Source organism: Asterias rubens, chromosome 10 (assembly GCF_902459465.1).
Source record: "Asterias rubens chromosome 10, eAstRub1.3, whole genome shotgun sequence".
NCBI lineage: Eukaryota > Metazoa > Echinodermata > Asteroidea > Forcipulatida > Asteriidae > Asterias > Asterias rubens.
The window spans coordinates 19,753,890-19,781,677 of NC_047071.1; the positions used below are offsets into that span (position 1 = coordinate 19,753,890).

Below are 27,788 nucleotides of genomic sequence, written 5' to 3' on the forward strand. Positions count from 1 at the left end.
GCATCAGCCACATCCGCAGTCGCTGCTGAAGCCGCAGCCACAGAGTCGGGCACGCGCCGTGAGTCTGGATGAGAAAGTCTCCTTTTTCATTGGTTATTAAAGTTTACCTGTTAAGCCTGATTCGAATTGGCGGCAACAGCTACAGCTACGGCTGTTGCGAAGGGTCTCACTAGGACGTGCTATACTTCAACACGTGATCGCACGTAAATTCTTACTTGTGACCGCCAATTCGGACATGGCTTTATTATTGTCAGTAGGAGTTTCAATAAAAGCTGCTTTAGCACATAAGTAGCTAAAAACAGCAACATTGCTTACCAAAATAAGGCGTTATACTAACCAAAATACCGCATCACATGTACAAATGGTGAATGATATCCTTTAAATATTTGTTTAAAAAAAGTTCTGCTTGAGCAGCTCGATGCATTTGGGGCCTGTTATGGAACAAGGTGGCCTCCTAGTCAAAGTCTCACGCGCCAGCAATCGAAATGTACAAAACCCGTGCACAATTAACGACAAAAAGAAGACTTTTTCACAAGGTGCTTCTCGTTGTGCCGTTTTGTCGCAGACATCATTTTATCCCAATATCATTTCGCCTCGGCTGTCTCCGTCTTGACTCGCATTATTTTGAGTGGAAACATTGACAAAGTGAATAGTTTGAGGATTATGGATTTGAACACGTGCTTCTGGCAATGTCGTCACTGCAAGACCTAACCATGGGTTCCCCTGTCAACTGCAACCTAATCAAAGAAAGTTCTCTACAAACACGTCCATACAGCACCCCCCCCCCCTGTGTTTGTCTTTCCATATTGTTACCATGGCGACGGAGAGGTTTTATATTTAAAGTGTAAATGTCAATGATGACTGATGGGTCGTCATGGTTTTTAGAGAGAGGTCCGTGGTTTGATAACGACTGGCACTTCAAATAACAGGGGTCACTAGTTTGATGATAATGACCTGCCTTTTGAAGTATTGACCGACTCATTGTGTTGGCCTCGTCCGTGACGTCAGAAACAAAACAGAACAGCGGTGCTTAGAGAGATAACTGATGCTTTGAACCGCGCTTATTTATGTCATGAATGCGGTGCTTAGCGAGATAACTGATGCTTTGAACCGCGCTTATTTATGTCATGAATCCAGTTTTTTTTACTACTTTTTAATCTGAAAGTTGGTGTTAAAGGTGCTCAGAACATCCGCTTGCAAAATGCCACTTTTTAATCTTAATAATAATAATAATAATAATTTAATTTTAATAAAGCGTCTTACATAAAACATCTCAAAACGCTGTACAGTATTCTTACATTTATTATAAACATGAAGCTAGGATCCAACGTGATTGTTAAGTAACAAAATTTCTTTATTGTCTATTTATTTAGATATGTCGCCATTTTGAAGCCTCTAAAGTACACGTCCATCATCACCACTCTACGAGCAGCGTGTTTTATTTGTTCCATATGGCTACTAGCCATTCTCATGTCACTATTACCAATTATTGGCTGGTCCAGTTACAAGTTCACTCCATGGAATGGAATATGTATCGCTAACTGGACTGACTACAAGCCGTATGCTTACTTCTACCTATGCCTGTCGTTTATTCTGCCATTTTCCGTCCTGGTTTTCTGCTATTATAACATATTCAAGGTTGCAAGGCACCAGTCTCGACGCGTCATGTCGCTGGAAGTGACGTCAGTGGACGGACCGCACTCGACGGGGCATAGGATGAACCTCGGGCAGCGGCCTCACAATGGACGACCTCGCCTCGTTATGAGGAAAGAAAAGAAAGCAGCAGTCACTCTCTTTGCTGTGATGGGAGTCTTTATTATATGTGTCACTCCATACAATGTCGTCCATCTCGTCTATGCCTTCAAGGGAACGCAGAACTTACGAGTTGCTCTCGGCGTTACCTCAATGCTTTCATTTGTGAACTCATCAGCCAACCCGCTAATCTACGGTATTTTGAATCGTAAGTTCCGTCACGTGTTCCTAGAGGTTCTGAAATGTCGTTACTGCCCGCGATGCTTTTGCTGCCGCGATGACGACGCAGGTTTCCGGCACGACGACATCCCGTCCGATATCCCAACGGCCAGCATGGGGCACAGACTAAAGCCCGTACCACGTGACAGTGGTTACATAACATCCTACACGCACACCACAAGCTCCCGTGCCGGAGTTCCGGACATCTTTGCAGTTTCTGTGACATCAACGAGTAACACCTTAGCGTCCTTGGGGGGTAACATGAAATCAGTCGGCAAGATTGCCCAGGGGCAACTTCCAATGATTGAGGACATATCAGATGAGGATCTTGCCAGCCCGGGGATAATCAAGAACGGAAAGCTACTTCACCCAAAGGGAGGGTTAAGAGCAAGGTTTGTTGATGTGTGTGAATCAGCTCCCGGTGTTTCTACGGATAACTCGTCGGGTCCGTTCGATACCGCTGCAGGTTCAAGTAGCAAGGAATCCACACAGAAATCGCCGGTAGACGATAGGGACTTTAGAATACTGTTGTCTCCGAGTACACTTTAGCACGGTAGACCTCTCAGTCATATTGTGTACAAAACGAACAGTGTGTCAGTTTAAACAGCTCCTCTCGAATCTTCATTCGATATTCGTAAAAGGAGAATACATTGCGATTAACACTCCATAATACATGACATGAAGGCACATTTCAAACTCTGTTGACAAAATTGCACAGCAAACCAAACAATACATCAAATTTTATAGCATCAATATTCATACAGACCTAGAATGGACCGCCATTTTGTACGGGTGGCAATTCGATGAGTTCGCAAACATTGCCCATTATGAAAAGTGTATTCAAATTACATTCATGCCTAAAAGCGGGTATATTAAGTATGGTTCCGATAGTGCAATATGATCACGTATAGCTGTAGTTTACAATGTATATTTGCTTTCAAATGTAACTTGTAAAACTATATGCATTTTTTTGCTCGAACAAGTGCTAAGCCCATGTAGTTTTTTAACCACATGTTGACAACTATGGGTCGAATGAAACCACTTAAAGAAAAGCTCACAATGACAATTCACACTGACAATTCACAATGACAAGTCACACAGACAAGTCACAATGACACATCACTTGACACGTCACAGAAAACACTTTATGTCACACCTCAAGACAATGTCAAGACAATGTGACACGTCACATTGACGTCAGAACCGTTTCACGGCTTCACTAAACGTTTAATCGTATAACAAATCACGTGACACATCACATGACACGTCACATGACATTTTAAATAGACCGTTGTCAGTCACAAACCGGTCAACAGTGTTGCCTTATACATACCTCGAACCAAATGGGTGAAATTCCTTCCATACTAATTTGGTATATTTATGAGGATTGTCATTTTGATACAATTCGATACATTTGGTAAATATACAGATCTATATTCTAAAAGTGGAAAACTTGGTTTCCGTCAGGATGCAAATTTAAATTGTTTGCTCTATAAGAAGACGTGATTAGGCTTACTGTAATAAATTGTTATCAATTTTAAGACCACCCTTATCCTCCATCCATAACCCTAAACACGCTAAGTCTAATCCCTTCAATAAGTATTTCCAATAAAATAGAAACCTTTCCAAATGTTAAGTGAGTTTGTGGTTGGTTGACTTATACATCGCAAGAAGGTTGCATACCCCTTTTGTGGCTCGTCCTATATTTCCATGTGAATTGTTAATCTTTTGTCTGTCAGCATTTGGGCTCATAGTTGTGGTTGAATGTCCTTAAATGCATCCACTCACAAACAAAAATGAGGTTTTATGTATAAATCATAAAACATAGCCACGTGTTCATCAGGTTAAATAGCACACGTTTCCTTTACACAGATATCATGTGAAGCATAAACGTGTTACCAGCCAAAGTTACTTAGTTTTAAGCTGTTGCAACTGGTGCCCGGTATTTAGGTTATTCCCAATGTTTAATTGGAAAATTTGTTGCGCACAGAAACTTGTAACCAGCCAAAATGACATTTAGGCTATAATTTGGAGGAAGGTACTAGGTTATGTATTCAAGTGTTTGATTAATGGAATGTCCTCACCACACAGGGCATGACTACTTCAAAAATGTGAACCAAAACTGGCTTCACATCTGAAGATCGGTTAAATCCAGCATCCACTCAGAAATCATTTTAATTGACACTGTCGAGACATTCACTCGCGAGGACAACTCTTTGTTTTTCCACTTTTTGTTTTTGATCCCGATTTGGGAGACCTTTATTTCAATGGCGTCCATATCCGAGTACGGTTAAAACCTATGGTAGGCCTACCTCTCGGTTGGCCCACACCACACGTATGATGTATCTGTTTCTTTTATGTTCTCGGGTAGACAATCTCACAGGGGTGCTACAATTTAATATATGTCGATTCAGTTTAAATGACATACGGTATATAGTTAAATAAGGCTGATGAAGCACACGCGACTACATTGGACTACACCCCCATGTTTCTATCGTCATGGTTAATTAAAAAGCATCTCACTGCGAGAGTGCATTTATGTATGAAGGTAGGCCTACATCGGAAGTGCGGTCAGGGCTGTTTAGTGCATTGAGGGCACTATACTTCCAGAGACTGTCCTAGTTATGGGGTGTATTTTCTTCTACTTCGCTTTCAACTTAAAGCTCATGGCAGTGTGGTTCATGACACTTTGCATTAATCACTATAGATTGATCTTATATGTTAAACATTGTGTACACCACTTTTAAATCAGTGTCTCACTTTCAGCCGTGTTTACAGCTGTGTTTCGATTTGCAGTTTGAGCCTGACTTTCTATAAGATATTTTCCAGATGTTCCAGAACCTTTCACACTAAAGCAACATTATTTGTATCTCGGAGGTTGTTATGATGTTACAGTAAAAGTGACATGTTCACAATGTTTTCCCGAATGTTCCAAACCATTACAAAGGCTCTTTCCAATCTGTTTCATTTGAGGGTTAAAGCACTTGTGTAAAACATTGGTTTTTGACAAGTGCCATGGTATTCCCATTTTATGTGAAACTTTAAACATGTGAAACTTTAGGCTTGTTTTCTTACGAAATGTTAATTGCCGCATGGTTACACTGAGATTGACATTGGTTTTTCGCGTGATTAAAAACTAACAGTTTTAGGCATACTCTTTTCTCAAAACCAAAAAAATATACAGCCCTTCAGGCAAAAATATTTCAATGGTTGCTTTCCCAACATGACAATGTTTATGACGGTAATCTGTGGACATTGTATGGTGTTAACCTTATACTGCGCACATAATTACATGGTCTGAACACACTCCTCCGCCCATGTCATACTATAGATGAGATTCAAGTCTGCTCTCCTCTCAGGATGTGAGTGGGTGATGTTTCTATCAGTAACTCTGTCATCTACTACCAATAAGATTGGCTAATGCGGGTAAGGGTAATCATGAAAAAGGGAGCCAGATCAATGTTGATAGAAATCTATTAGGGGTGGGAGTTATTCCTGAAATCGTATACGAAGTATTCAATCGAGGGATCTGTGTCACATTCTGAGAAAAGACAATTACATTTAATCTGCTCGTTAGAGTCGGAAGCCAGACTTACTGAAAGGTACGACGTGAATGATTGGTTGATTCCAACAAATTATATTGACGATTTTCTCAATAAGGATACCAACTGACCGGGAACTGCGTCTAACATGCTGCCGTGAGAGAGATTGTGCCCCAAACTATCATCTATGTCAAACAAAGTCCATCGCTAACAATTTAGTTTTCGATTACAATATCATGGACATAACGCCAAAACACGATGAAACGGATTTTAAGGTTTGAATGTGTGTGTGTGATTGGTGTGTTTGCGTGTGAGCTTACGGGATAGCCCTTGTGGGGTATTTTAGACAATGCAACAATGGACACCATGTGCATTTGTATGTATGTATGGTGTTTGTTTTGTGGTGTAGGTGGGGGTTTTCGGGGGCCGGGGTTGGGGTCTCTGAAGAAGAACAGGAACGTGATGAAGGTACTAAAACTATAAAATGGGAATTATGGTATCATCCAAAGAACAATGATGTAGACAAAATTGTGAAGAAAGACATAATTCAGAAGTCACATGTGACAGTTTCAGCTTAACAGTGTCTCTGTCACGAACAACGAATCCAGCCTTGTTCATTGAGGTGACAGCGGGTATCATTGCATCTCTGGCTGCAGCATTCGCAAACGGACACCAACCCTCATCAATCTGAGAAATTACTTTATCCATGAATCATTTCTCAGATCAAATTAGTTGTTTTTGTGGGGGAGGAACTATCCAACCCTTATTGCTCTGAATATATTGAATCCTTTCTCAAAATAGTGATGTTGCTTTAGTCTGTCATGTAAACCTTCATTGCATGCAACCAAAGTGAGTAAACCTTCATTGCATGCAACCAAAGTGAAGCAAACGGTGTCCAATGGGGAATCTGTTATTGTTGATATTTCACTCGCAAGGATCTCGACACAAAATAATGGCAGCGGCTTTGTTGATGTTGTCAGTCAACACGACCGGATCAGTTTAACAAACTGCAAACCGCTGGGAACGGATTAACGTGCAAAGAAAACGCCTCTAGCTAAGTTGTAAGGGAGTTTGCACTTATTCATTTCGCTAATTTACTTTTGATTATGTTCTTTATATCGCTATACGAAATTCCAATCAGAAATAATGTCTACGGACAGGTGTACACCCAGGTGATTCCTGTACGCTGAATGCTCTAAAACTGACCGTTGTTGTTATTCCGTGGAACTGGCAATGGGTCGATGGATCGGTTAGCCCTAGGCGTTGAATTATCGCCATCTTGCCGATTAAAACAAGAGAAAGCCTTATTGCTAGTCTAAATGAGCAGGTTGAAATTCACTGGCCCAGCGCATTATGGATCGACTATGCAAGGTTGTGCTTTCGAGGGATAACAAGGAGATAAACACAAAATGATTTCTGTTTTTATGATTGTGGTCATCAGCCGAAACATCATTCCACACACACTGATTGATTTACTGATTGATTGCCGGTTGATTATCGATTGATTATCGATTGAATACTGATATTGATCAACAAAACCGTATGCTCGATTTCCAGCGTGAAAGCTACATGGTTTTGTGTAGCCATCTTGATTTGTTTCTTCCAATGAAGTCTTTGTCAACCTCGATCCCAGAGGTGTAAGATTTCGCGGTGCCATTCCCCCTAATGCCTTGATCGAGAGTTGCTATCAACGGCAGCGAGGCCGAGTCCAGAATGTAGTCAAACAACACACTATTGTTATTACGAACAAGGGATATCGCCGCAATGGGGATACAGGGGCTCCATTTCACGTTGCACAAAGATGCATCTTAAAGATTTGTCAACGTAGCTACGGTGGTTTGTATCGTGACGTCAAATTTTGCCATCAATCAATCTGTTTTGTCTAACAAGCGGTCTCCGTTAAATGCTGATTCGTAATGCTAATAAGGTTTGGCGGGGAACATGTTGGTGATGTCAAGTGTGGACCGAAGACAAAGTGTAAGAGTGTGATAATAATATGAAAGTAAATTAGAAAAACCTATGGAGTAGTTTTGTTTAAATTGCAAGTTTAAAATCGAACTGTTTTTTAATCGTAGACAACCAATAAGCATGAAACTCCCTTCCCGAGGAAAAAAAAACTAATAAAAAAAAAAAAAAATATGCCGTATTCTAATCGTTGCCAAGGAATCATGCAGATACACTGAGAAAAACCCCCCACAAAAAACAGACATTGCAACTCACTCCTTTAAAAAGTACAACTACATGACGGCAGTTCCAAAAGATTGCTCAGTATTTATCTACGCAAAGTTCCGGGAACACAATATTATCATCAACATGTTGGGAAAATATCAGCTTCCGTAGCATTACTGTTTGGATTCCGGATTACAATCACTTCGCGAGAACGAGCGAAGCAAAAACCAATTCCCTATGGATCAGAGGAGGCAATTTTCAAGAAGGATTGTCTTAAAGTGATCTTTGCGCGTTTTTAAGATAATATTCTCTATTGTAATTTCCAAGTATTGGTATACACATTGATTTGTATCAAGGTTTTGTTTTGACCAATGTGTGACTATAAATTGCGATTTTGTTTTATTTGTTGTTTTGAAGAACATTCAATTTGAACAGAGAAAATTGGGGACAGTGGGCACTCATACATTTTCTGATGAACCGTTGTTTCCAACCTATCCCGTCAACTTAAAGTTGAGTATAAACCGTTGACAACTTTGACCAAGGAGAACCACCGTAAAACGTTGTTTCATTGTTTAATAGCAACAACTATTAATCAAATAAATGTTATTTTTAAGTTCAGGCTATGTTCATTTGCCCTTTTCTACAGCTGTTAAACTTTGACGAATAAGAATGAAAGGACGTCACAAAACTACCCTCACCGTTCCGTCCCGTCCCTAGAAAATAGTTATATCTTGTTTTAATTTCCTGTTTCATTTTACGCTCTTTCAGTTCAGTACCTTCATTACGAAATTGAATTGTTCTTTTTACGTAATTAATGGTAAAGTGAGCTTAAAGCGTCTCGCCATTCATTATGCAAATGTAGTGGCAGTCAATATTATGTTCAGTACAAAGTACAGCTTGTGCATAAACGGGGCGTGTCACCGGTTATTATGTTGTATTAGAAAAGATTAGGGCACTCTTTATTGTTTTCACTTATTTATTTGTATAAAACAATAACGCACCAAGAACTGGTGATGAACTAAACAAGAAAGTAGGATCACTGTTTTCCCCAAGCATTAATTAGTACCCGATAAATCCAAGGTAATACAATCCATTCAAATAATGTTAGTGCGCACGCGCGCAGTGTCTAATTTACATATTGGTGGAAGGGGAAGGATGGTTAGGTTGGTTTATTTGTATAAAACAATAACGCACCATGAACTGGTGAAGAATTAAACAAGAAAGTAGGATCACTGTTTTCCCCAAGCATTAATTAGTACCCGATAAACCCAAGGTAATACAATCCATTCAAATAATGTTAGTGCGCACGCGCGCAGTGTCTAATTTACATAGATTGGTGGAAGGGGAAGGATGGTAAAGTTGGTTGATTCACGTTTTGAGGCGGGAAGTGAAGATAATTAATACATAGATTGGTGGAAGGGGAAGGATGGTAAAGTTGGTTGATTCACGTTTTGAGGCGGGAAGTGAAGTCCATAGAGACCAATGTTGCAGAACAAATTACCAAACAGTTGTTCTCGAATCAAAAGCTAATCTCAGTGCTATTATATACAACTAATGAGAAAGAAAAAAGGGAGGAAAAACCTAATGAGAAATTTTGGAAGGTCAGAGTACTTTATTATTTGAGAAAGAAGATTATTTATTTTCGTCTGTAAGAACATGTTATTTTGTAAATATATTTATCAACTAAATTCTATTTTATAATGACATTCAATATCGGCACAGTTATTTGTACATTTTTGTAATCATGTGTAAAATTATGCTCAATATTAATATATCTTTAAGTGAACTATATATATATCCCCGTATATTTGTATGTAGGGATATACAAATAAAACAAATGAAGAAAACGAGTCCTTGTTATTCCAATGTGTTATTTTTGTGGTGCATTTTTTTACGAACTAAATACAGGAGCACGGCACAGTCTAACATCTATCAGGATCTATCTAGTTATAACTCTACCTTGAAATGCTTCGGGAGGGAAGTGGGGGGCTCGTGATATTTTTGGTAGGTCGAACCAGCAGCTACAACCCCCCCCCCCCCCCCCCAATCAGAGGGTACAACCACATATACGACCACAGCGTTAAAAACGGACACCACTGGAGTTTGAATCTCCACAACTCACCACGAGGTGTCTTTGAAGATTCTCATTTTTCGCAATTATTTTATTAATTTCAAATCGGGGGGGGGGGGCATTTCAGACTCAATCATTGCGCAGGATGCCTACACCATCTTGTTAATAAGGCTTTCGGAAAAAAATTATAACACATTTTGAGACGACCGTACCGACCGCCAAACAAATCATTGCACGTCCTCGGGGACGCGTACGCCATTTTAAATTGGAAAGCAGAAGTTTCACAAGGAACCTATAGCTTTAATACAGAGCCCCTAAAGGGACAGGTAAAACAAATCGAAACAAGTAAACCGATACGACGAATAATCATCAATGGAGAAAACACTGTCAAATTTCGGACAGAAATTGTTCAAAGGCACTGGACATCTTTGGTAATTGTTCAAAGGCACTGGACATCTTTGGTAATTAATTGTCAAAATGTAGTGTTCTTCACATGGTGTAATCCCAATATATCTTTTGCAAAAAATAACAAATCGGTCAAAATTTTGACTAGATTGGTCATCAAAGTTGCAAAAGAGTAGTGAAAGAACAATCAGCCCTGAATGCACAACTTTGTGTGCTTTCAGATGCCCAAGTACCAAAAGTAAACATAACGAATTCATATGTCGTAAACAATGGTGGCTATAAGTGGTATGTGCAACATTGCCTCGCTAGAAACTGCAAAAGATGAAAATCAAACATGCAGAACAACAAATAAAACAATCACAAAACGTACATTAGTTATTACACTATTTATTTCTTTTAAAACACATGATTTTAGAGGCGAAAAGTACAGCTGGCACTGAAGTGACAGTGCCCTTATGAGTAATATTGAAAACAGAGCATGTGAGGAAAGTACTTGAAATATTCATTAGAACATAACATGTTGGTCCTTTCAAGAGAAACAAAGAATGTGTCAATTTGGACAAGACTACCGTGGTTGCCGTCCCAAGTGACAGTTTATTTGTCTTGACAACCATTGATGAGAAAAAAAAATTAAACTGAGTAACAACAAAGGTGAGATTGTAATTTACAAAAAAATAACGATGAACTTTTAATTGCCTAGATGCGATAGCAAATATCCACATGAAAGATTACATCTAGAAAAGCCACTCAAGACAGCTCTGACCCCTGCCGACCCCCCCCCCCCCCCAAAAAAAGGGGGTTCCTCGTTCTAGCTAGACTTTACCAGCTAACTAAGAGTGGTCTTCTATTATGTCATCAAGGAGGCCTATACCAATAGTGCTACTAGAAACAAAGAAATATTCCTCCAAATGAACATAAAACTTGTTTTTTTTTATCAATCTTACAAGGGGATCATAAGGGTGTAGATGGGGGGAGTAAATCTTTCATATACAACAATGACTTCTGGGGACGATTTCACAAAGAGTTAAGATTGATCTTAACTTCAAATCAACACCTAATTGCTAAGCAAAGTGTGATGTCACAATACAAATCACGATGGTAAATACAGACAACTCAGCTTAAGATGAATCTTATTGTGAAATCGAGCCCAGCTTATTGAGCCAACCGCCATCCCAAATCAACCTTCTTCCCATGCTACAATCCATCCACCACCCCATGTACAAACTAACCAGGAAGAGGGAATAGTAATAATTGGCTATATACAGTCTGGTTCCACGCCTCATGCAGATGATGAAACATACTGTTTAGATAGGCGATCCAACTCAGCTTCCTGTATAAACAAAGAAGAAGAAAATAAGAAAAACAATTAGATGCATCTAAAAGGTACAAACAAACTAGCCATTACTGATTTTCCTGGAAACTTTATGATTACTTGGATGGGGAAAATATTATTAGTAATAATTGAGAGAGGTTGTTCACTATTAATTCTTTGCGGTACACACTACTAAAACATAGGATTAAAACTGCCTCTAGTCTTTAAACAATTGTTGTTGATTTTGGCGCTATACAAATGTCTTCTGATTGATTGATTGATAGCCATCGTGCTAGCTGGTGGTGATACATCTGCTCTGGCAAAAGCAAAGGTCATGGGTTCAAATCCCATCAGAGTAATTTGCCTGTGTTTTTTTCACAGAACTCAAGAAAGTACTACAGTATACAGTGTAAGGGTAAACAACAATGAGGTTGTTCTTCTTGGAATGTTTGAGTCTTTGAAAACATATGAATTGCGCAAGATGTATAGAGTAGAATCTGAAGTGGATTTCTTGCCAGGAATTATGTCAATACTGTAATGTCAAGTACACACTTGAATAAGTTGTCTTCATTATGGCCTAGGCTTGTTTTCCCAAGTGACTATTTGTGATTAAGCAGCTGTATGAGATTGTGCTCATACATCCGTTGTTGTCTTCATCATGTCTGTCTTTGTTTTAATAGCCTTGATCAAGGCGCTCCAACCAGCCGCGACCTGCATAATCCCAGTCCCCATCACGGAATTCCGCCAGAGCACCCCCCCCCCCATACATAACACAGTGCATATAATACATGTATGTACACATACGTACTGTTACATGTGCATGTACATGTACAATAATTATGCTAATGTTTACTAACAACCCATTCTCATTGGTTTTTGGTTGACCTATAAACTCTCGCTGCGATGTCAATCACAACGTTCTGCAAGCACTCGCACATGCAGACATGTAATAATAAATAATAATAATAATAATAAGACTTGTAATGCGTACATATCCACCCTGCTGGGTGTTCAATGTGCTCGTCGACGGAAACAAGCCGAAAGGCAATGGCGGCGGGCGAGGGAGAAATCCCTTCCCTAGTAAAACAAAGTTGTTTACTGTAAGTCGCTGGAAATTAATGGTGTGTCGTTTGCAACAGCACATCGTAGCACAACTACAGAAGCTTTCAACAAGATAAAACAACCACGTTTAATGCATCAATCATGGGTTTAGAAATAGAAGGAAGAAAATTAGACCATACAGTGTGTGAAATGTGTTTGAGAAAGGTTCAAAAAGTATCCAGGTGTCATAGGTTTCTGGCAAGGTGGCTACTTGGTTAGAATTCTTAGATGTTTGGCATATGACAGTACAACACACCCCATCCCCTTGAAGCACAAACACTTAATAACATTCTGTTTTCCCCATTTCAGACCAGCCATGTTTGGTTTCATGAGATAAGAAACCTACCTAAAGGATTTAGGTGTCTTTTAAAACGATACCTTTTCTGTACATATGAGATATAAAAGATGTACCTAAAGGATTAGAGTCGTAACGACTGGGGATGTGGGTTTGGGATTGGAATACTCCTTTAGTATAAGAGTATAGTGTTAGCATTGTATTCTCGACGGCATTCCTTACGAACCAAGCGGGTGAAAGAAACGAACAATGAAAAACCGGGGCTCGTTGTGGGATTTATAAGGATGTAGACAGTCGTAGAGGGAGGTGCTTGGGATGGAGTCTTCAAAGCAGACCTTTTGATTGGTCAGGAGCTTAATGAACATTGTACGTACGTGCAAAAGGCATGAACACTACTATGCCGACAGCCTAGAGTCAAGGCTATTGTTCTAATTGTCAGTCCGTTCGTTCTTGTCCTCATTTATTGTCTGTCCCCAGGCATCCCTACATAAGCCTCAGCTTCCAGATGATGCCTCCATATTACGTATTCAATTTTCTATGCCTCATTAAAGGCAATGGACACTATTGGTAATTACTCAAACTAATTATTAGCATGAAACCTTTCTTGCTAACGAATAATGGGGAGATGTTGATAGTATACAAATATTGACTGCTTCGAGTGCTATGGTTAAAACAATGACTCCCAAGGTGATCTTCGGAGCATTCTATTTTCTCGAGGCGAAGCCGAGTGAAAATAGAACGCTCCGGGGATCACCGAGGGAGTCATAGTTTTAACCATTGCACGAGTAAAAGCAGTCCATATTTGTTTTATAACACCCCAAACATTTCTAAATTCTGTACTATTAAGCTACAGACCTGAATGCTACAATCCACGGACGATGGAATACAGATTGTGAAAACTTTCACTGTATGGGCTGCATGTAGTGTCATGTAATCCGAACTGGTTAGAGACTATTAATTTATCATCCTCGTACAAGCAACGGACGTCTGGATACTGCACGCAGTGTGATAGTCTTCGGACTACGCAGGGCAAACCGACGCACTATCACACAGCCGTTGTCTAGTAAAACTAAGACATATCATGTAACGCGCTCTAAACCAATGAAAAGGCAGAATATTGGTAAGGGGTGTTATAATATAAAACATTGTGAGAAACGGTTCCCTTTGAAGTAATGTAGTAAAGTAATTTTCCACGAATTTGATTTTGAGACCTCAGACTGAAAATTTAAGGTCTCGAAATCAAACATGAAAGCACACAACTTTCTGTGACCAGGGTGTTTTTTCCTTTCATTATTATCTCGCAACTTCGACGACCGATTGAGCTCAAACTTTCACAGGTTTGTTTATTTATGTTGAGATACACCAACTGTGAAGGCTAGTCCTTGACAATTACCAAAAGCAGTACCTTTAAATAGTTTTGTTTATCGGTAACTCCTTAAGAACAAAATATTTGTACTGTTTTCATGAAGTATGGAAATAAATGTAAGTTTGAATGAATGAAGGGATGAATGAATAATACAGTGTGTAACTACTACACCCCGAAGCAGGCCCATATACCATCCAATAGAATCCTCTTTTAAGTGCAATGCTGCATGAACAAGTGCCCTTTCAGTTTGCTTTCTGCTGATGTGCTAACAGGCCTGTTCCAGAATCCTGTGTACATACATGACCTATCTCATCCTTCTTCATTAACAGTGGTCCACCAGCCAAAAGCTGGTTCAAACGCCTGGCTGATTTCACAAAGAGCTAAAGACTGATCTAAAGTGTGAATCGTTCTTAACTGCTAAGTGTGATGTCAAGATACAAATCACAAAGGTAAGACTGACAACTTAAATCTTAAGATGAATCTTCAAGACACTGAGCCCCAGGGGGTTGTACGGCTAGCTAGTTCAGCGTTAAAAAGCATCCCTATATGAAAAACTAGTTCCCCTCGATAGTTACTGACAAAATAAAGGAAACATAATCTAGTCATAAATCAGACTCCCTAATGCTTGCATGATATTCAATCCATGAAGAAAAAAAGGAAAAATGTTATAAACTACAATGGCTGACTTACATGTACATACTTATTATTAACAATTTGTCTGATATTTCCCAAGGGTAACACAAATGAAGAATATCACTTAGGTCAAGAGCTGTGATCTAGACCCTACAACAGCTTACAAAGTTTGCCTTAGTGCTTCAATCAGGTTTCTAGTGATTCATGTGATGAATCAATGTTTTCAAACTGTTAAATGTGACAGCTTAAAAGGAAGTATGAAATCGAATGAGAATTGGTAACATACAATTTGCTCTTGAAAAACTCTTGTGTTCAATTTTATTCTTATATTAAAACTCAATTGTAAAATTATGGAAGTTTTAATGTTGTGCTATGTAGTTAGTATAAAGAGATTCTTATCCATTGTGTGATTTATCATTATTTTTTTAAATTAAGGTTTTTTATGGCCATTGTTGGTGGGGCCAATTTGATTTGTACTTCATCATAGATTGTGTGCATAATCCATAGAGTTATAGAAAAGAACTAGAGGGCGCACGAGAGATGCTTCGTGCACAAACGCCACGGGACCGCAAGATGACAAGCGTTGAATATGAAATACACATTTGAGTTTTTTTTTATTGAACGCTCACGCGATGCTGTTTGTTCAACTTACAAAATGGCCGCACAAACATACGCTGTGAGATGCCAGTTTTGTCAACTTAGAAATTGGCTGCCTGCACGCATGCCGGAGCGCGTATATAGGCCAGTGCGCCCTCTAGTTCTTATATATAACTCTATGGCATAATCATGAAACCTCCATTATTAAATCTGTAAACAAAAGTAAACAACTGTCATTGTTTTATCAGCCATTTCTTAAAAGTAAAAATTACAATATTTTCTTTTTGTTTCAAATTTATTAAAGTCAAAATTTGTGTTAACCTTGTGTTACCCCCTACCCCTCTCTAAATAAATGACACCCTCTTGTGGTGAGTGCAATATGCAACAACGTCTTCAAGAGACAGGCTGTGTCTTACGAATGAACGAACAAACCAACCTTCTCTGGTATTGACTTCCCATCCCATTAACAGCTTATTTAACAACATCACAAATTGGATAACAACGCATCATTGTCTCTTGATTAAATAATACAATAATACAAATGGTGAATAATTATGAGAGATTTAATAATCCCATTGGGAGTGAACTTTATAATATAATGCTCTAAGTGCATTTAACCTAAGGGGAGAAGATGACATTCAACTGACACTGATTGTTCTCACACGTGCAGATCCTTAAATCCAGTCTGTAGCGGCTTTTTTTCTCAGACATTTGAAATGATTATTCAACTGCAAACAAACTCTTGTTTGTCTAAGATCTCCACAGCCCCCCCCCCCTCCCACCAAACCCCGGAGTAGCGCACTTTTTGATAATTATTGCAAAGGGTTTGGGTACTTTTTGTGCAACACGGATTTACATTAAACTTACACAGTTCAAAGATAAAGATAGTAGAAAGCTACATCAGCCAAACTTTCTTACAAACCAGAAGTTAGAAACTGTTACAATCCCTAATGCTACACCTCTACAAGGGGGGGGGGGTCCAAAAGAAAGTACCAAGTAGCAGTATAGAGTACTTTACACACATCAGTGTATGGGTAACAAAAAAACATATAATATTCTTTATCCCTGATGCAAATTTAACATGTTTTCAAACTGTACTTGTTTTTTTAACATGTTAATTTAAAGTCTAGTGCAAGTACAAACATTAACGACGGCAGCATTTCAGTTGGCAGCAAATCCTCCGCGGACGATCAGTATACACTACCCTAAGGGAGCTTTCAAATTAATGAACAGTTCATGCTTTCCCCAACCAATAACTTATCATCAACAGAAAAAAAATACTCTCAAATTAAAACACCTAACTACACAGGCAAATCAAAAACTGAAGAAAAAGTGATGCGTTCTTTCTTCATTTAATTTCACAAAATGCCAACAAGGTTACTTGAGGTGAGTGCTAGAGAAAGAGGGTGAAATGGTGTAGCGAAGAAAAAGAGTAAATCAGACAAAGAGGCAAAATAAGAAGAGAACTGTTTCTCAGTAGCCTAAAGAGTGAGCTTCCCTGCCCACACAACCACATACTCTCCAAGCTCAATTATGCTCTTGTTGAGTTCCAATAAGTCTGGACTGCCCCCCAAGACAGATTCCCTACAGCCCGGGCCTCCCACTCTATCAGTCTTCTTTTCTTCATTTTAAAACAAGGCTTGAAGCATTTCTTAAACAGCCCAATCAGTAAATGTTTTTAGAGTATCTAAGCTTTGTAGTCATTTCCCTAATATATCCGGATCTTATATCCATGTAGGTAGATTCCCTTGAAAAAATAACAAGTTGTAGTATCCACTAATACAAAGGCGTAAAATATTACCTTTGCTTTAAGACTTTTCTTTTGCAATTTTGTTTTCATTGAGCAGACTAGTGCACTAGACAGGCGAGTTGTTTTGTCAGTCATCTGAGCATGGCTTTGAATCACAGTTTATGACATTTGTGTCCATGAGAAAGACATTTAACTATAATTGCTTCTCGTCACCCAGGAGTTAATGGGGTACCTATGAGGGCAGAGATGATACTTGGGACTGATTGAGCGTGGTTCAGTAGCACAGGCTGTATAGTCACCCAGGGAGTTGTAAATAAATGACAGGAATAACAGCGTCTGCGCAATGTGAGCATTATAAATGGAGGATAGTGAAGCTGTAAAAAGTCCATTATGTATATTTTTTTTAAATAAAAAATAAAAAGATAGTTTTCATGGAACAAAATCTACACAGCAAAGTAGATTTCCACAAGGTGTTACCGCAAAGTGAATATACAATAATAACAATACGCATTTCTTATAGCACCTTATCATAATTTAGGGTGCCTCACAGCGCTCATTATTTTGTCTACATGGTATGCTGAGCTTTGTTCCAATTAAAACCCATTTATGGCGTAATCTGCAGTAAATCCAACCAGAAAACACAAAGGCACACTCCTTCTCATAACGAAAAGTGAACTGGGTGCTTTGCACAGCGCACAAGACCTACAGCTTTATGTCTCATAGGAAGGACAAAGCAGTAATGATAAAGTATCAAAACTGGGACTCGAAACCCACTCTGCTGATCATACAAACCAGTGCTTAATGACACGCAATCAACAAATACAGGTCAATAAAATAAATTAATTGAACAATTTTTACTTAAATTTCAGAACTATGAAGTGTTTTGGTCTTCACTCTTGTCCATTCAAAAAATAGAATCTACATTTTTACCATTGAGAAATCGATTCTAAAACATCTTCTTACCTTTGCCAGATATTCCTTCATGAAGGGATGGTTAGCGTGGGAGTCCTTCAACTGTGAGATGTACCTGTTGCTAACCTATAGGTGATAAATCAAACAAAAACATGATGTGGTCATCTATATGCAAAACACACAGCATCTGAATCTTAATCTGAGTTGTATAGTTGGCAAAGACAAAGATTCAATTTCACTTTTAGGTGTGGGAGGGAAACCCCTTTAAACCTGAAAAACCCAATCCACAAGCAAGGCTCTGGTCTGGATATCGAACTAGGGTCCACACAAAGAGGTGAAAGGCAGGGACAGAAACCCCTAAACCAACCCCTGCCAACCTGGCTGCCAACCTGGCTGCCAACCTGGCTGCCAACCTGGCTGCCAACCTGGCTGCCAACCTGGCTGCCAACCTGGCTGCCAACCTGGCTGCCAACCTGGCTGCCAACCTGGCTGCCAACCTGGCTGCCAACCTGGCTGCCAACCTGGCTGCCAACCTGGCTGCCAACCTGGCTGCCAACCTGGCTGCCAACCTGGCTGCCAACCTGGCTGCCAACCTGGCTGCCAACCTGGCTGCCAACCTGGCTGCCAACCTGGCTGCCAACCTGGCTGCCAACCTGGCTGCCAACCTGGCTGCCAACCTGGCTGCCAACCTGGCTGCATGGTATGCTACTTAATTAATTAATGACCAGGTATTTATTTATCATAAATTATCAGAGTAAAGGGAAATAAGTCTCTGAGGTTTTGGGTAAAAGACAATCAAGCAAACATCAACAGTAACTCATTCAAACCTCAACTGAATAACTGTCACTTACAACTTATTTGGGATAAAAAGAATCAAAAGTATTTCATCTCATTCTTTAATTCTGATTGTGAAGCCAAGGGTTCAGAGAAAAGTGAACTTAATCACTGTACTAGCCAAGAACACAACGAAGAGAAAAGTGAACTTAATCACTGTACTAGCCAGGAACACAACGAAGAGAAAAGTGAACTTAATCACTGTACTAGCCAAGAACACAACGAAGAGAAAAGTGAACTTAATCACTGTACTAGCCAAGGACACAACGAAGATAATAGAAGATGTGGGAGGAAAACAGCAGGGACTTATTTGAGGGAAAACCTACACAATTAAGTAGGAACCTTCATGACCCTTCCACTGCAAAACAGCCTAACAAGATATGACACGTTCCACATCCATAATAGTATGGCTTTGAAACTTAGAAATGTAAAAAGCTCCCTCAAATTACCAAGAAATTGTCTAATATATAAAATTCAAAAAAGTGTTTAGAGTTGGGCCGTTTTGAAATGGAAGGGAGAATCAGATCCAAACATACTGATTGAAACAATGAGTATTTAAGCATCAGTTCTTTTCAGAACCAACATTACTCCAAAGAGATATTTACACATGGTGTTACCGCAAACCTCTCTCAGTGAATCAAGTAAGAAAATAAACAAGTTGAAATCAACAACACAAAATTCAGCAACCTTTAAACATTCATTAATAAATAATACAAAGTAGTAAAATCAACAAAATGTTGCCTGAGGTCCTAAAGTAGCAGTTAGCCAATCACAAATAATACCATCATTGTTGCCATTGTGTATAGGTGAATTACTCTATGGCTTACAGCACAAAGTTTCTTGAACAATAATCCGTACTCAACAGAATTTAAAGATAGACTCCTGAGTCAGAACAGAAAAAAAGACAAGACCACCGGACTTGGCTACCGGAGATGAGTTTACAGGGCCAACACTAAAGCAATGGCCATGGGCCTGTGGTCTACTTTTAAGTTTTTTTATTTATTTCTTATTTACCCTGGAAAAACCTCTCAGTGAAACACTGTTTTTCAGAGGTGCCCAGCAACTACATACACAAGTTAGAGCCCTGTATATCTGCACTGTTTACTACAATTTCAAAAATTATGACGTCCTCCACAAAATGTCAGGCTTATTCTTTAGCCTAAACCTTTCATCTGCGTTCACGAGTTTGTACAACAGCATCAGTCCATAGACACCCTGATTATTTTGCGTAAGTGAAATTCAGACTCACCTCTGGGGCTTTGCCTCGATGCTGTGATAGAACAATCATGTTAATAAGAGTCTCTGGATTGTTGTTGTCCTATTGAGAGAGAATAATACAAGAAAGCTTGCTGTGATAGAACAATCATGTTAATAAGAGTCTCTGGATTGTTGTTGTCCTATTGAGAGAGAATAATACAAGAAAGCTTTCATGAAATGAGATTTCCACACTCGTCCAGAAAACCAACATGATTAAAAAACTGTTTTCCTTAGTACTCCATGCAGCATTCTCAAAAAATATATAAAATACTTAATGAGGATTGTTCAAGAAATGTTGCAAGGAGTCTATCACAAGCCTCCATTGTGACGTCATCTGACGTTAAGGCTATAATGGAAAGGTATACACAAATGTGTACTCCACCATAAACCACGCCCACACCGACATATTATGTGGCTCTTTGAAAAACCTAAGACACAATTTCTGTTAAAATGCATTACGGAAATCTTTGGGGTTGTGCGGCTCTTTGTGAAAATGCAAAATGCAATTATCAGAAAATTGTGTTTTTAGACAACCCTGCATTTTCCCAATTGATACATAATTATTATAATTCAGAGAAAGGCAAGTACAGCTCTTTAAAGTTGTTAAGGTAAATCCTTAAAAGAAGTATTTCTTCGTGTGAAAAATAGCGACGATATGAATGTCAAGAAGGAATGCGATTCTTACCCTCTCCAAGGCTTCTTGAAGAATACTCTCAGCATCTTCAACTTTGCCTTGTTGTAGACATGCTGAAGCCTGTCCATTCAGGAGGAGGGGTGTACTTGCGTTCTTATCAGCAAGTTCCTGGAAGATGTAAAAGGCATCTTGGAGCTTCTCTCCACCCTGGGGATCAAACAAACAGAAAGAGGCATTTAAAGCTTCATCACACTTGGTTCTTTCATCACGTTGCGGACAACCAACTTTATGTGAAATCCAGTAATTGTTGACCAGGGGTGCGTTTTGGCGGTCATAACCAACAATTGTTTCAGTCAATAGCCAGCGATCAAACAATAACAAATTCTACTGAAACATTGGTTACAACCACCAAAAACGCATCCCTGTCTCACATAAATATGGTCACAACCATGAATTGAAACAACATCTTCGGAATGTTTTCTACTCAAGGTGTTTATCTTGGTTTAAAACATCTGGAGCATGCTACATGGTTTTCTCTTCTATTTTTGTGAAAATTTGTATTTATTTATTGTATTTTTTGTTTTGCCAATCAGCCAAAATTTGTGCATTTTTGAGTGGCCGACAAAATTCACAACTCTATAAACCTTTGGGTACTGTTTTCGCCGTTAGTGTCGTTTTTTGAGATCCCAGAGTGAATTCTTATTCGAAATACTGTCTCTAATGAACTCACCACTGCTAGATTGAACCATGCTTGGCTCATCTGAGTCAGTGTAGCATCATCATCCTTCTCCTGCATCTTCTTAAGTTCCTTCCTAGCGAGGTCGACTCGATCCATTCTAAGACAGATCTGAATTGTTAGGGCAAGACTGTGCAAAAGACACACAACAAAATAAAGGATTAGGAATTAAGTCATGCTGGATCCCTCCCAAGGGTAAGACTGTGTAAGATACACAACAACATAACAAAGCATTAGGAATTAAGAATCACTGGCTTATGACTGATAAAAAGACAAACAAATTTATTAAGAACTAGATCAAATAGATTCTAAATAACATCCAATAATTATGAAACATATTTAACAATAAATATATAACCTACATTGTACAATAAATAAAAAATATTAATATAAAAATCATTCTTAACATACATCATTGTTGTTAAACAGCATGTATACAATAATCAAGAACAACATTTAATGAGGATATAATAACAAAATATAAAGAAATTGCAGATTTCAACAAATATTTGACCAAATTCTCAATGAATGAAAGCATTACAATACAATAAGTATAATAAACAAGAATCAAACACCTGTCAACCATTTCCAATAAACATAAAAGACAACGACAAATGAATGCAATACAAATGTTATACAGCAATCACAATTCTTATAAACAAAACATTGTTTGTAAAGTAAAAAAGTAAGATTGATGCTTTGCATGGTGCATGAAGCAAGTCAGAATAACTAGTTAAGGAGTAATGCAAGTTATCTCTTCCCAGACGAAGCCGATCCAAGATCTGCTCGACATTTCAAAAGGAATTTTTGAGTATACTTTTGGAAATGTCAAGACCTTTTTTCACCCAAGATCTCACATAAAAAAGTAAACAATGACATAGAATAAAGAGTAAAATACACACCACCAACGTCATATAAAGGCATTCTAAATCAGGGGTATATGCAACCAGTCAATGATAACATTTCAGATCTTATGTTGGTTCTCTGTTTGATCAAAAACTCAGTCAAAGATGAATGTTTAGAGTAGTTTCACCGAAGCTTTCTTTGACAGGGTAAACTTGGGGTACAATGTGAACATTGAGGCTCAAACAGTTTCTTCATGAAAGCGAAGCAGACTTACCACTCAAGCGTCTCTGCCTGGTGAAGACATCTTAAAGCAGCGTCAAAGTTCTGAACAAGACAACAAAATGAGACATTTGTCAACTTAAAACAAACTTGGTATGACATGGAAGACCTTAACTACCATTCTGGTAGCTATTTTAAGACATCTGTTTGTGAAAATCCTAACGATCTTCCGAGGCAAACCAAAATCTGAAGTCAGATCAAAACTTGAAGACATCACACTGAAATAAATAAATAAGACAGGCTCATACATGAAATACCATAGTTTAAAAGAGTTGTCATATAATGCTTTGGGTCAAGGGCAAGTCTTACATCAAGACACAAGTTGGTGTTTCTTTGAGAAGGCCATATCCAAATTAGCAACTATTGCTAGGCAGTGTCTTAGCCAGGAATTTGGAAAGTGGGAGTTCAAACTGAAAAAGTGGGAGTGCAACCTAAAATCACTACAAAAAAATAGAAACATTGTGTGCGTAGCACACAACACGAGCGCGCAGCGACAAGTCTGTCTCTTTTTTGTATTTATTTTAAACAAATCAATTAATTAATGTAAAATAATGATTCACACAAGTATTTGCAACCAATCAAAATGTCAAGACTGTTCAAAAAAAAATAATAATAAAAGAAGTTCAGTAATTTTCACTGAAATTATTGGACAGCACGGCTTCACCCGTGTTTTCAGCCGAACTGGCCGTGCTAACATGGCGTGCACGGCTCGCTAGCTAACACGTTGTTGCTAGGGCTTTTGACTGTTGCTATGGGTGTATAGCTAAGGACGTCCTATACTTCAATACCTAATGGCTGACAACCCAGCCCTAGCCGTAGCCGCCATGTTGGATAAGTCTTAATTGACCCACCTCTTCATGATAGTAGACCGATGCAGCCATCAGTAGGAATGTATCGTTATCAACACCAACACTGGAACTCATCTTCTTATCAAGCTCAGAAACTATTTTCTCTCTGTGTGAAAATAAAGATCACAAGGCACTCAATAAGACATCACAAGGCACTCAATAAGACATCACAAGACACTCAATAAGACATCACAAGACACTCAATAAGACATCACAAGACACTCAATAAGACATCACAAGGCACTCAATAAAACATCACAAGGCACTCAATAAGACATCACAAGGCACTCAATAAGACATGAGTTGGCTATAAGTTTCACAAAATAGTTTCATGACCACAAAGAATCGAATAATTCACAAAATGAGTGTGCTTGACACAAACTCCTCTAATCTCTGAATGTATAAATGATAATAAAAATAGCTGTGTTAGTCTAATAGAAAAAAAACAAGGAAGAAAGTGGTAGCATTTAAAGACTAGCTACATGTAATAACATAATAACTTCATAAGATTTTGAAGCAAAATCAGATGCAAGTAGATGAAGTAGTTGTTGCTATAAAAGCTCAATGCATTGTTTCATGCAATTAGTTAATGCAAACTGCAAAAGATTGTTAATGGCCTGACATTTGGACCCTAGCATTTGGACATTCGTTCCTCTCGTTAGTCTTTCAGTGCTACCACTTTCTTCCTTGAATGCAAATGATGAACCATTTTTTGACGATAAGATATCCAGTAATCAATTTTACCTCCTGCTGGGTGAAGACATGTAATCAGCAAATATTCTGACTGCCTGGAGCTCTGAGGGTGATGAAGACGTCACCTCGTCCAAGACAACGCCATAGTTACGCTGTTGATACAAAGAGAAAACAAAACAGCAATCTATGAGAGAGAGCCTTTTTACTAGAACTCAATTATTCTGATGGAAGATTGAACATTATTTTAGCACCATACGGTTGAGTTTGACCAGGAATTTTTGTTTATTTCTTGTTTATTTGATTAAACATCCAACAGCACAATTAGCGTCAATATTACATAAATGAGCAAGGATGTTGTAAAGTACTTTGATCTACATAATAGCTACTTGGCTTTGCGTATTATAAGAACCAAGTATTAGCAGAACCTCCATGTGATGGTTATGACTTACCCCTGCAAGGTAAGCTCTGTACATATAGACATCTCGCATCAACTTCACTTCAGATGAAGAAGGCTAAAAAAGAAAAGAAAATGAAGTGGAACAATTTATTGCAGTATGACACTCGTACAGTTATAAAAAGCAGAGGGCTTGTGGGAATAAGTGGCAGACCACAGTTACAATGATCTTACAATTATCACAACCTACAAATCATCACATCTGATTCTGAGTAGTAGCACCATGCAGTCGCATTATTCACTCCGAAAAATGTGCCACTGTAAACCCACCTGTATACACTGTGCTTAGTGTGTGTAATCACACTGCGCGACCCACCCGTACACTGTCACATCGCTCAACGACCATGTTACGACTACTCTGTGCACAAGTCATCCGCACTCATCGGGTCTGTAACTTCCGGGTTTAATGTGTTTCATGAAAAGAAAATCTAATTATGGAAAAAAATGGGGGGGGGGGGGGCTCTCCGCTATGCTAGTATGCACCTCATGAATATTTATAGTTTCGTCAGACCTATCAGACAACACTGGATGTGAAGCAAATGAATTATTCATTTCAACGTCCAATCACGCACTTCCCTTGTCACACCCTTTGTACCATATCATGCTTGCTGAGCAGTCCTGGTGATGCGATGTTAACACGACATCCGCCAATGATCAATGGGGTCTCGTCTTTTGTGAGCATGATGGTAATGAGTTGACCGTGGAAACTCTTCTTTCACGCGCATTATAGTAATGAGTCATTGACTTCAACACAGACCCTACAAGGCTGTCTGCCTGACGGCCGACGCATGCGGATAGTGTTAGAGGGTGTCGTGTCATGCAATGTGATTACACACATTACCCACAGTAATAATAATATTTTACAGTGGCGGTCTTTTTCGGAGTGAAAACAAGGCTACCCTTTGGTCAAAATGTATTGTTAGACCAGTAGGCTACGACGTTGCCAAAACGCTGTACTCCATTCGCTTCTCAGCGTTTTGCCCACATAGCATGCATTAGGAGATAAAACAGTTTTTCAAATAGAATCAGAATCAAAATGAGAAAAAGACCAGAATCTATCCTATTTTATTTATCAAATAAACTTTTCTTATTTCAACAAACACTAAAAAACTTAATAAATAGAGAAGATTTATCACATTTATCTATTGTTAAGTGAACTTTGATTCTCAGTAATTGAATATTGAATTGAAAAATACAGGAACAGTTGAGTTGTCCGAACCGTCGAGTTGTCTGTCTGCTGAGTGACATTCACATGAATTTTTAAAAGTATTCTTTGAAGCTTTGCATAATGTGTAGAAATAAGGAGAAACTATAAATAAACTTGCGGGTACAACTCACCCTATATTAAGAGATTTACACATGATTGTACCCGCAAGTTTACTATTTATGGAAAAGTTTCCGTATGGCGCCACCACTTTTTCATTTCGATATAAAATAATATAGTATCTAATTGACCTCAATGATATATCCCTTTTTGTAAAAATTAGTGAAAAAGTGGTGGCGCCATACGAAAAGTTATCCCTATTTATTAATAAGAAGTTCTGACTGATTGAATGAATTGTTGAATTGAAGGAATGAAGTGACTGTTGACCTTTCCGCGCCGGGAAGGCCTTTGTTGAAAAGGGAAAAGTTTCCGTATGGCGCCACCACTTTTTCATTCGAAATAAAATAATATAGTGGGTATCTAATTTACCTGATTGATATATCCCTTTTTGTAAAAATGAGTGAAAAAGTGGTGGCGCCATACGGAAAGTTATCCTTGAAAAGATGTAACTTTTAAAATTCCAATCTGTGCATAGCTGCACTGTAAATTTGTAAACTGTATGAATAACATGGACAAAATTGATAAAACAAGTGACTTTTTGAGACCATGAAAGTCGACCATTAAATTGATAAATAGCGCCCTCTTTTGGTTTGTTATTACTTTTTCACGAACGGAAAAACTGAGGATCTGACATGACAGCTTGTTCAAGGGGAAATATTGGAAAATACCAGTTTTAAAACAACATAAACAAACAGGTTTACAGTGTGGGGTATTACCTTCAATTTCAGCGCTTCGGTAATACATGTTTGAAAGTTTCCTAGGTAAAAAGCGTTGCGAATCTCGAAGAGTTCGTCCACGTCGCTCTGGGCTGCCATGATGGAATATTGCATGATGGGTACACGTTGTTTAGCCGGTGACTATTTCATGTCGCTATTGTGCCAACACCGCCCATACGAACATGGATAATGTCATGCTGAAAGTTGTTTAAAATTGAGAATTAACATGAAAGTTTAAATTCGTAGATAAAACACACCAGGTAAATTTTTTGAAAAAAAATAATTAGCTGTTGCAAACTGCTCACCTAGGCCCCAAGAATAACTCTATATTATTGAAAAACAGGCGAAAGGGAATGGACATTTTTATATAGGGCTGGATTTATAACTTATTTGAATTACTCATTTGAATTACTAATGTGCATTAATTTTCTTGTCTTGATTGTTGCTCTGAAATTACTTATTTTAAATAATGATAAGTAAATAAATAAATGAATACAACTAAAACGAATCACATGGGGGCGTCTCCCAAGGCCGCGTCAAAGTTTTTTTCATCTTTTACCAAAAAAGAAGCACATAAAATTCCACTCTTCAGGCCGCCATCGATCCAGAACTCGTCGTCACTAATTATGACTTATGAGTGTAGATTTTTACTAAAAACGACTGTGTGTAGTCCTAATAATTTAACTGCATAACTTCTGCCCTATTCACAAAAGTATTGGTATAAACTGTATGGCCTGGGAGTGGAACAACTACCACAGGGATATCCGCGACGCACTAGTATTTTTCAGAGTAAACTTCAAGCTATGGATATGGGACATGGGGGGGGGCACTCATGTAAATCATTGCGTGTAAATCCCGATATGTGGAGATTGTGCAGTAATTCACCAGAACCAGAACCAGAGTGGCAGAGGGCGGGGGTGATGGCTATAGGGGGAGGCGGTGCGACTACGGCTACGGCTAAGGCTGTTGCTACGGACAATGCAATCCAGCCGGGTATTCATCCAGCCGTAGTAATTAGCCGGCCACGGCCGTCTGTCTATCAG

General features: G+C 38.7%; 2 protein-coding genes across 2 annotated transcripts in view; one reads left to right on the forward strand and one right to left on the reverse strand.

The window, feature by feature from the left end:
- The window catches only part of LOC117296075 (histamine H2 receptor-like), a 34,415-nt gene extending 28,499 nt beyond the window's left edge, over positions 1–5,916 (forward strand). Inside the window, exon 3 of the mRNA XM_033778946.1 lies at positions 1,374–5,916. Within this exon, the coding sequence (XP_033634837.1) occupies positions 1,374–2,520 (1,147 nt within the window). The 3' untranslated portion in view covers positions 2,521–5,916. The remainder of the gene's footprint in view (positions 1–1,373) is intronic.
- Positions 5,917–10,529: 4,613 nt separating this feature from the next.
- Positions 10,530–26,851, reverse strand: LOC117296001 (coatomer subunit epsilon-like). The gene is made up of 10 exons (XM_033778834.1): positions 26,746–26,851; positions 24,701–24,763; positions 24,303–24,403; positions 23,562–23,664; positions 22,706–22,755; positions 21,580–21,715; positions 20,901–21,056; positions 20,208–20,276; positions 18,176–18,250; positions 10,530–11,488 (listed from the first exon to the last, which is right to left on the reverse strand). The coding sequence occupies exons 1-10, from the start codon at positions 26,842–26,844 to the stop codon at positions 11,438–11,440; spliced, it is 903 nt and encodes a 300-aa protein (XP_033634725.1). The 5' UTR covers positions 26,845–26,851; the 3' UTR covers positions 10,530–11,437.
- Between the last annotated feature and the right edge of the window lie 937 nt (positions 26,852–27,788).

Excerpts from the sequence above, each read along its gene's own strand:
- LOC117296001 (XM_033778834.1), bottom strand. The coding sequence starts at position 26,844 with ATGGCAGCCCAGAGCGACGTGGACGAACTCTTCGAGATTCGCAACGCT. Across the intron at positions 24,404-24,700 it reads ACAGAGCTTACCTTGCAGGG|CGTAACTATGGCGTTGTCTT; the intron begins GTAAGTCATAAC and ends TTGTATCAACAG. Across the intron at positions 20,277-20,900 it reads TTCAAGAAGCCTTGGAGAGG|GACAACAACAATCCAGAGAC; the intron begins GTAAGAATCGCA and ends CTCTCTCAATAG.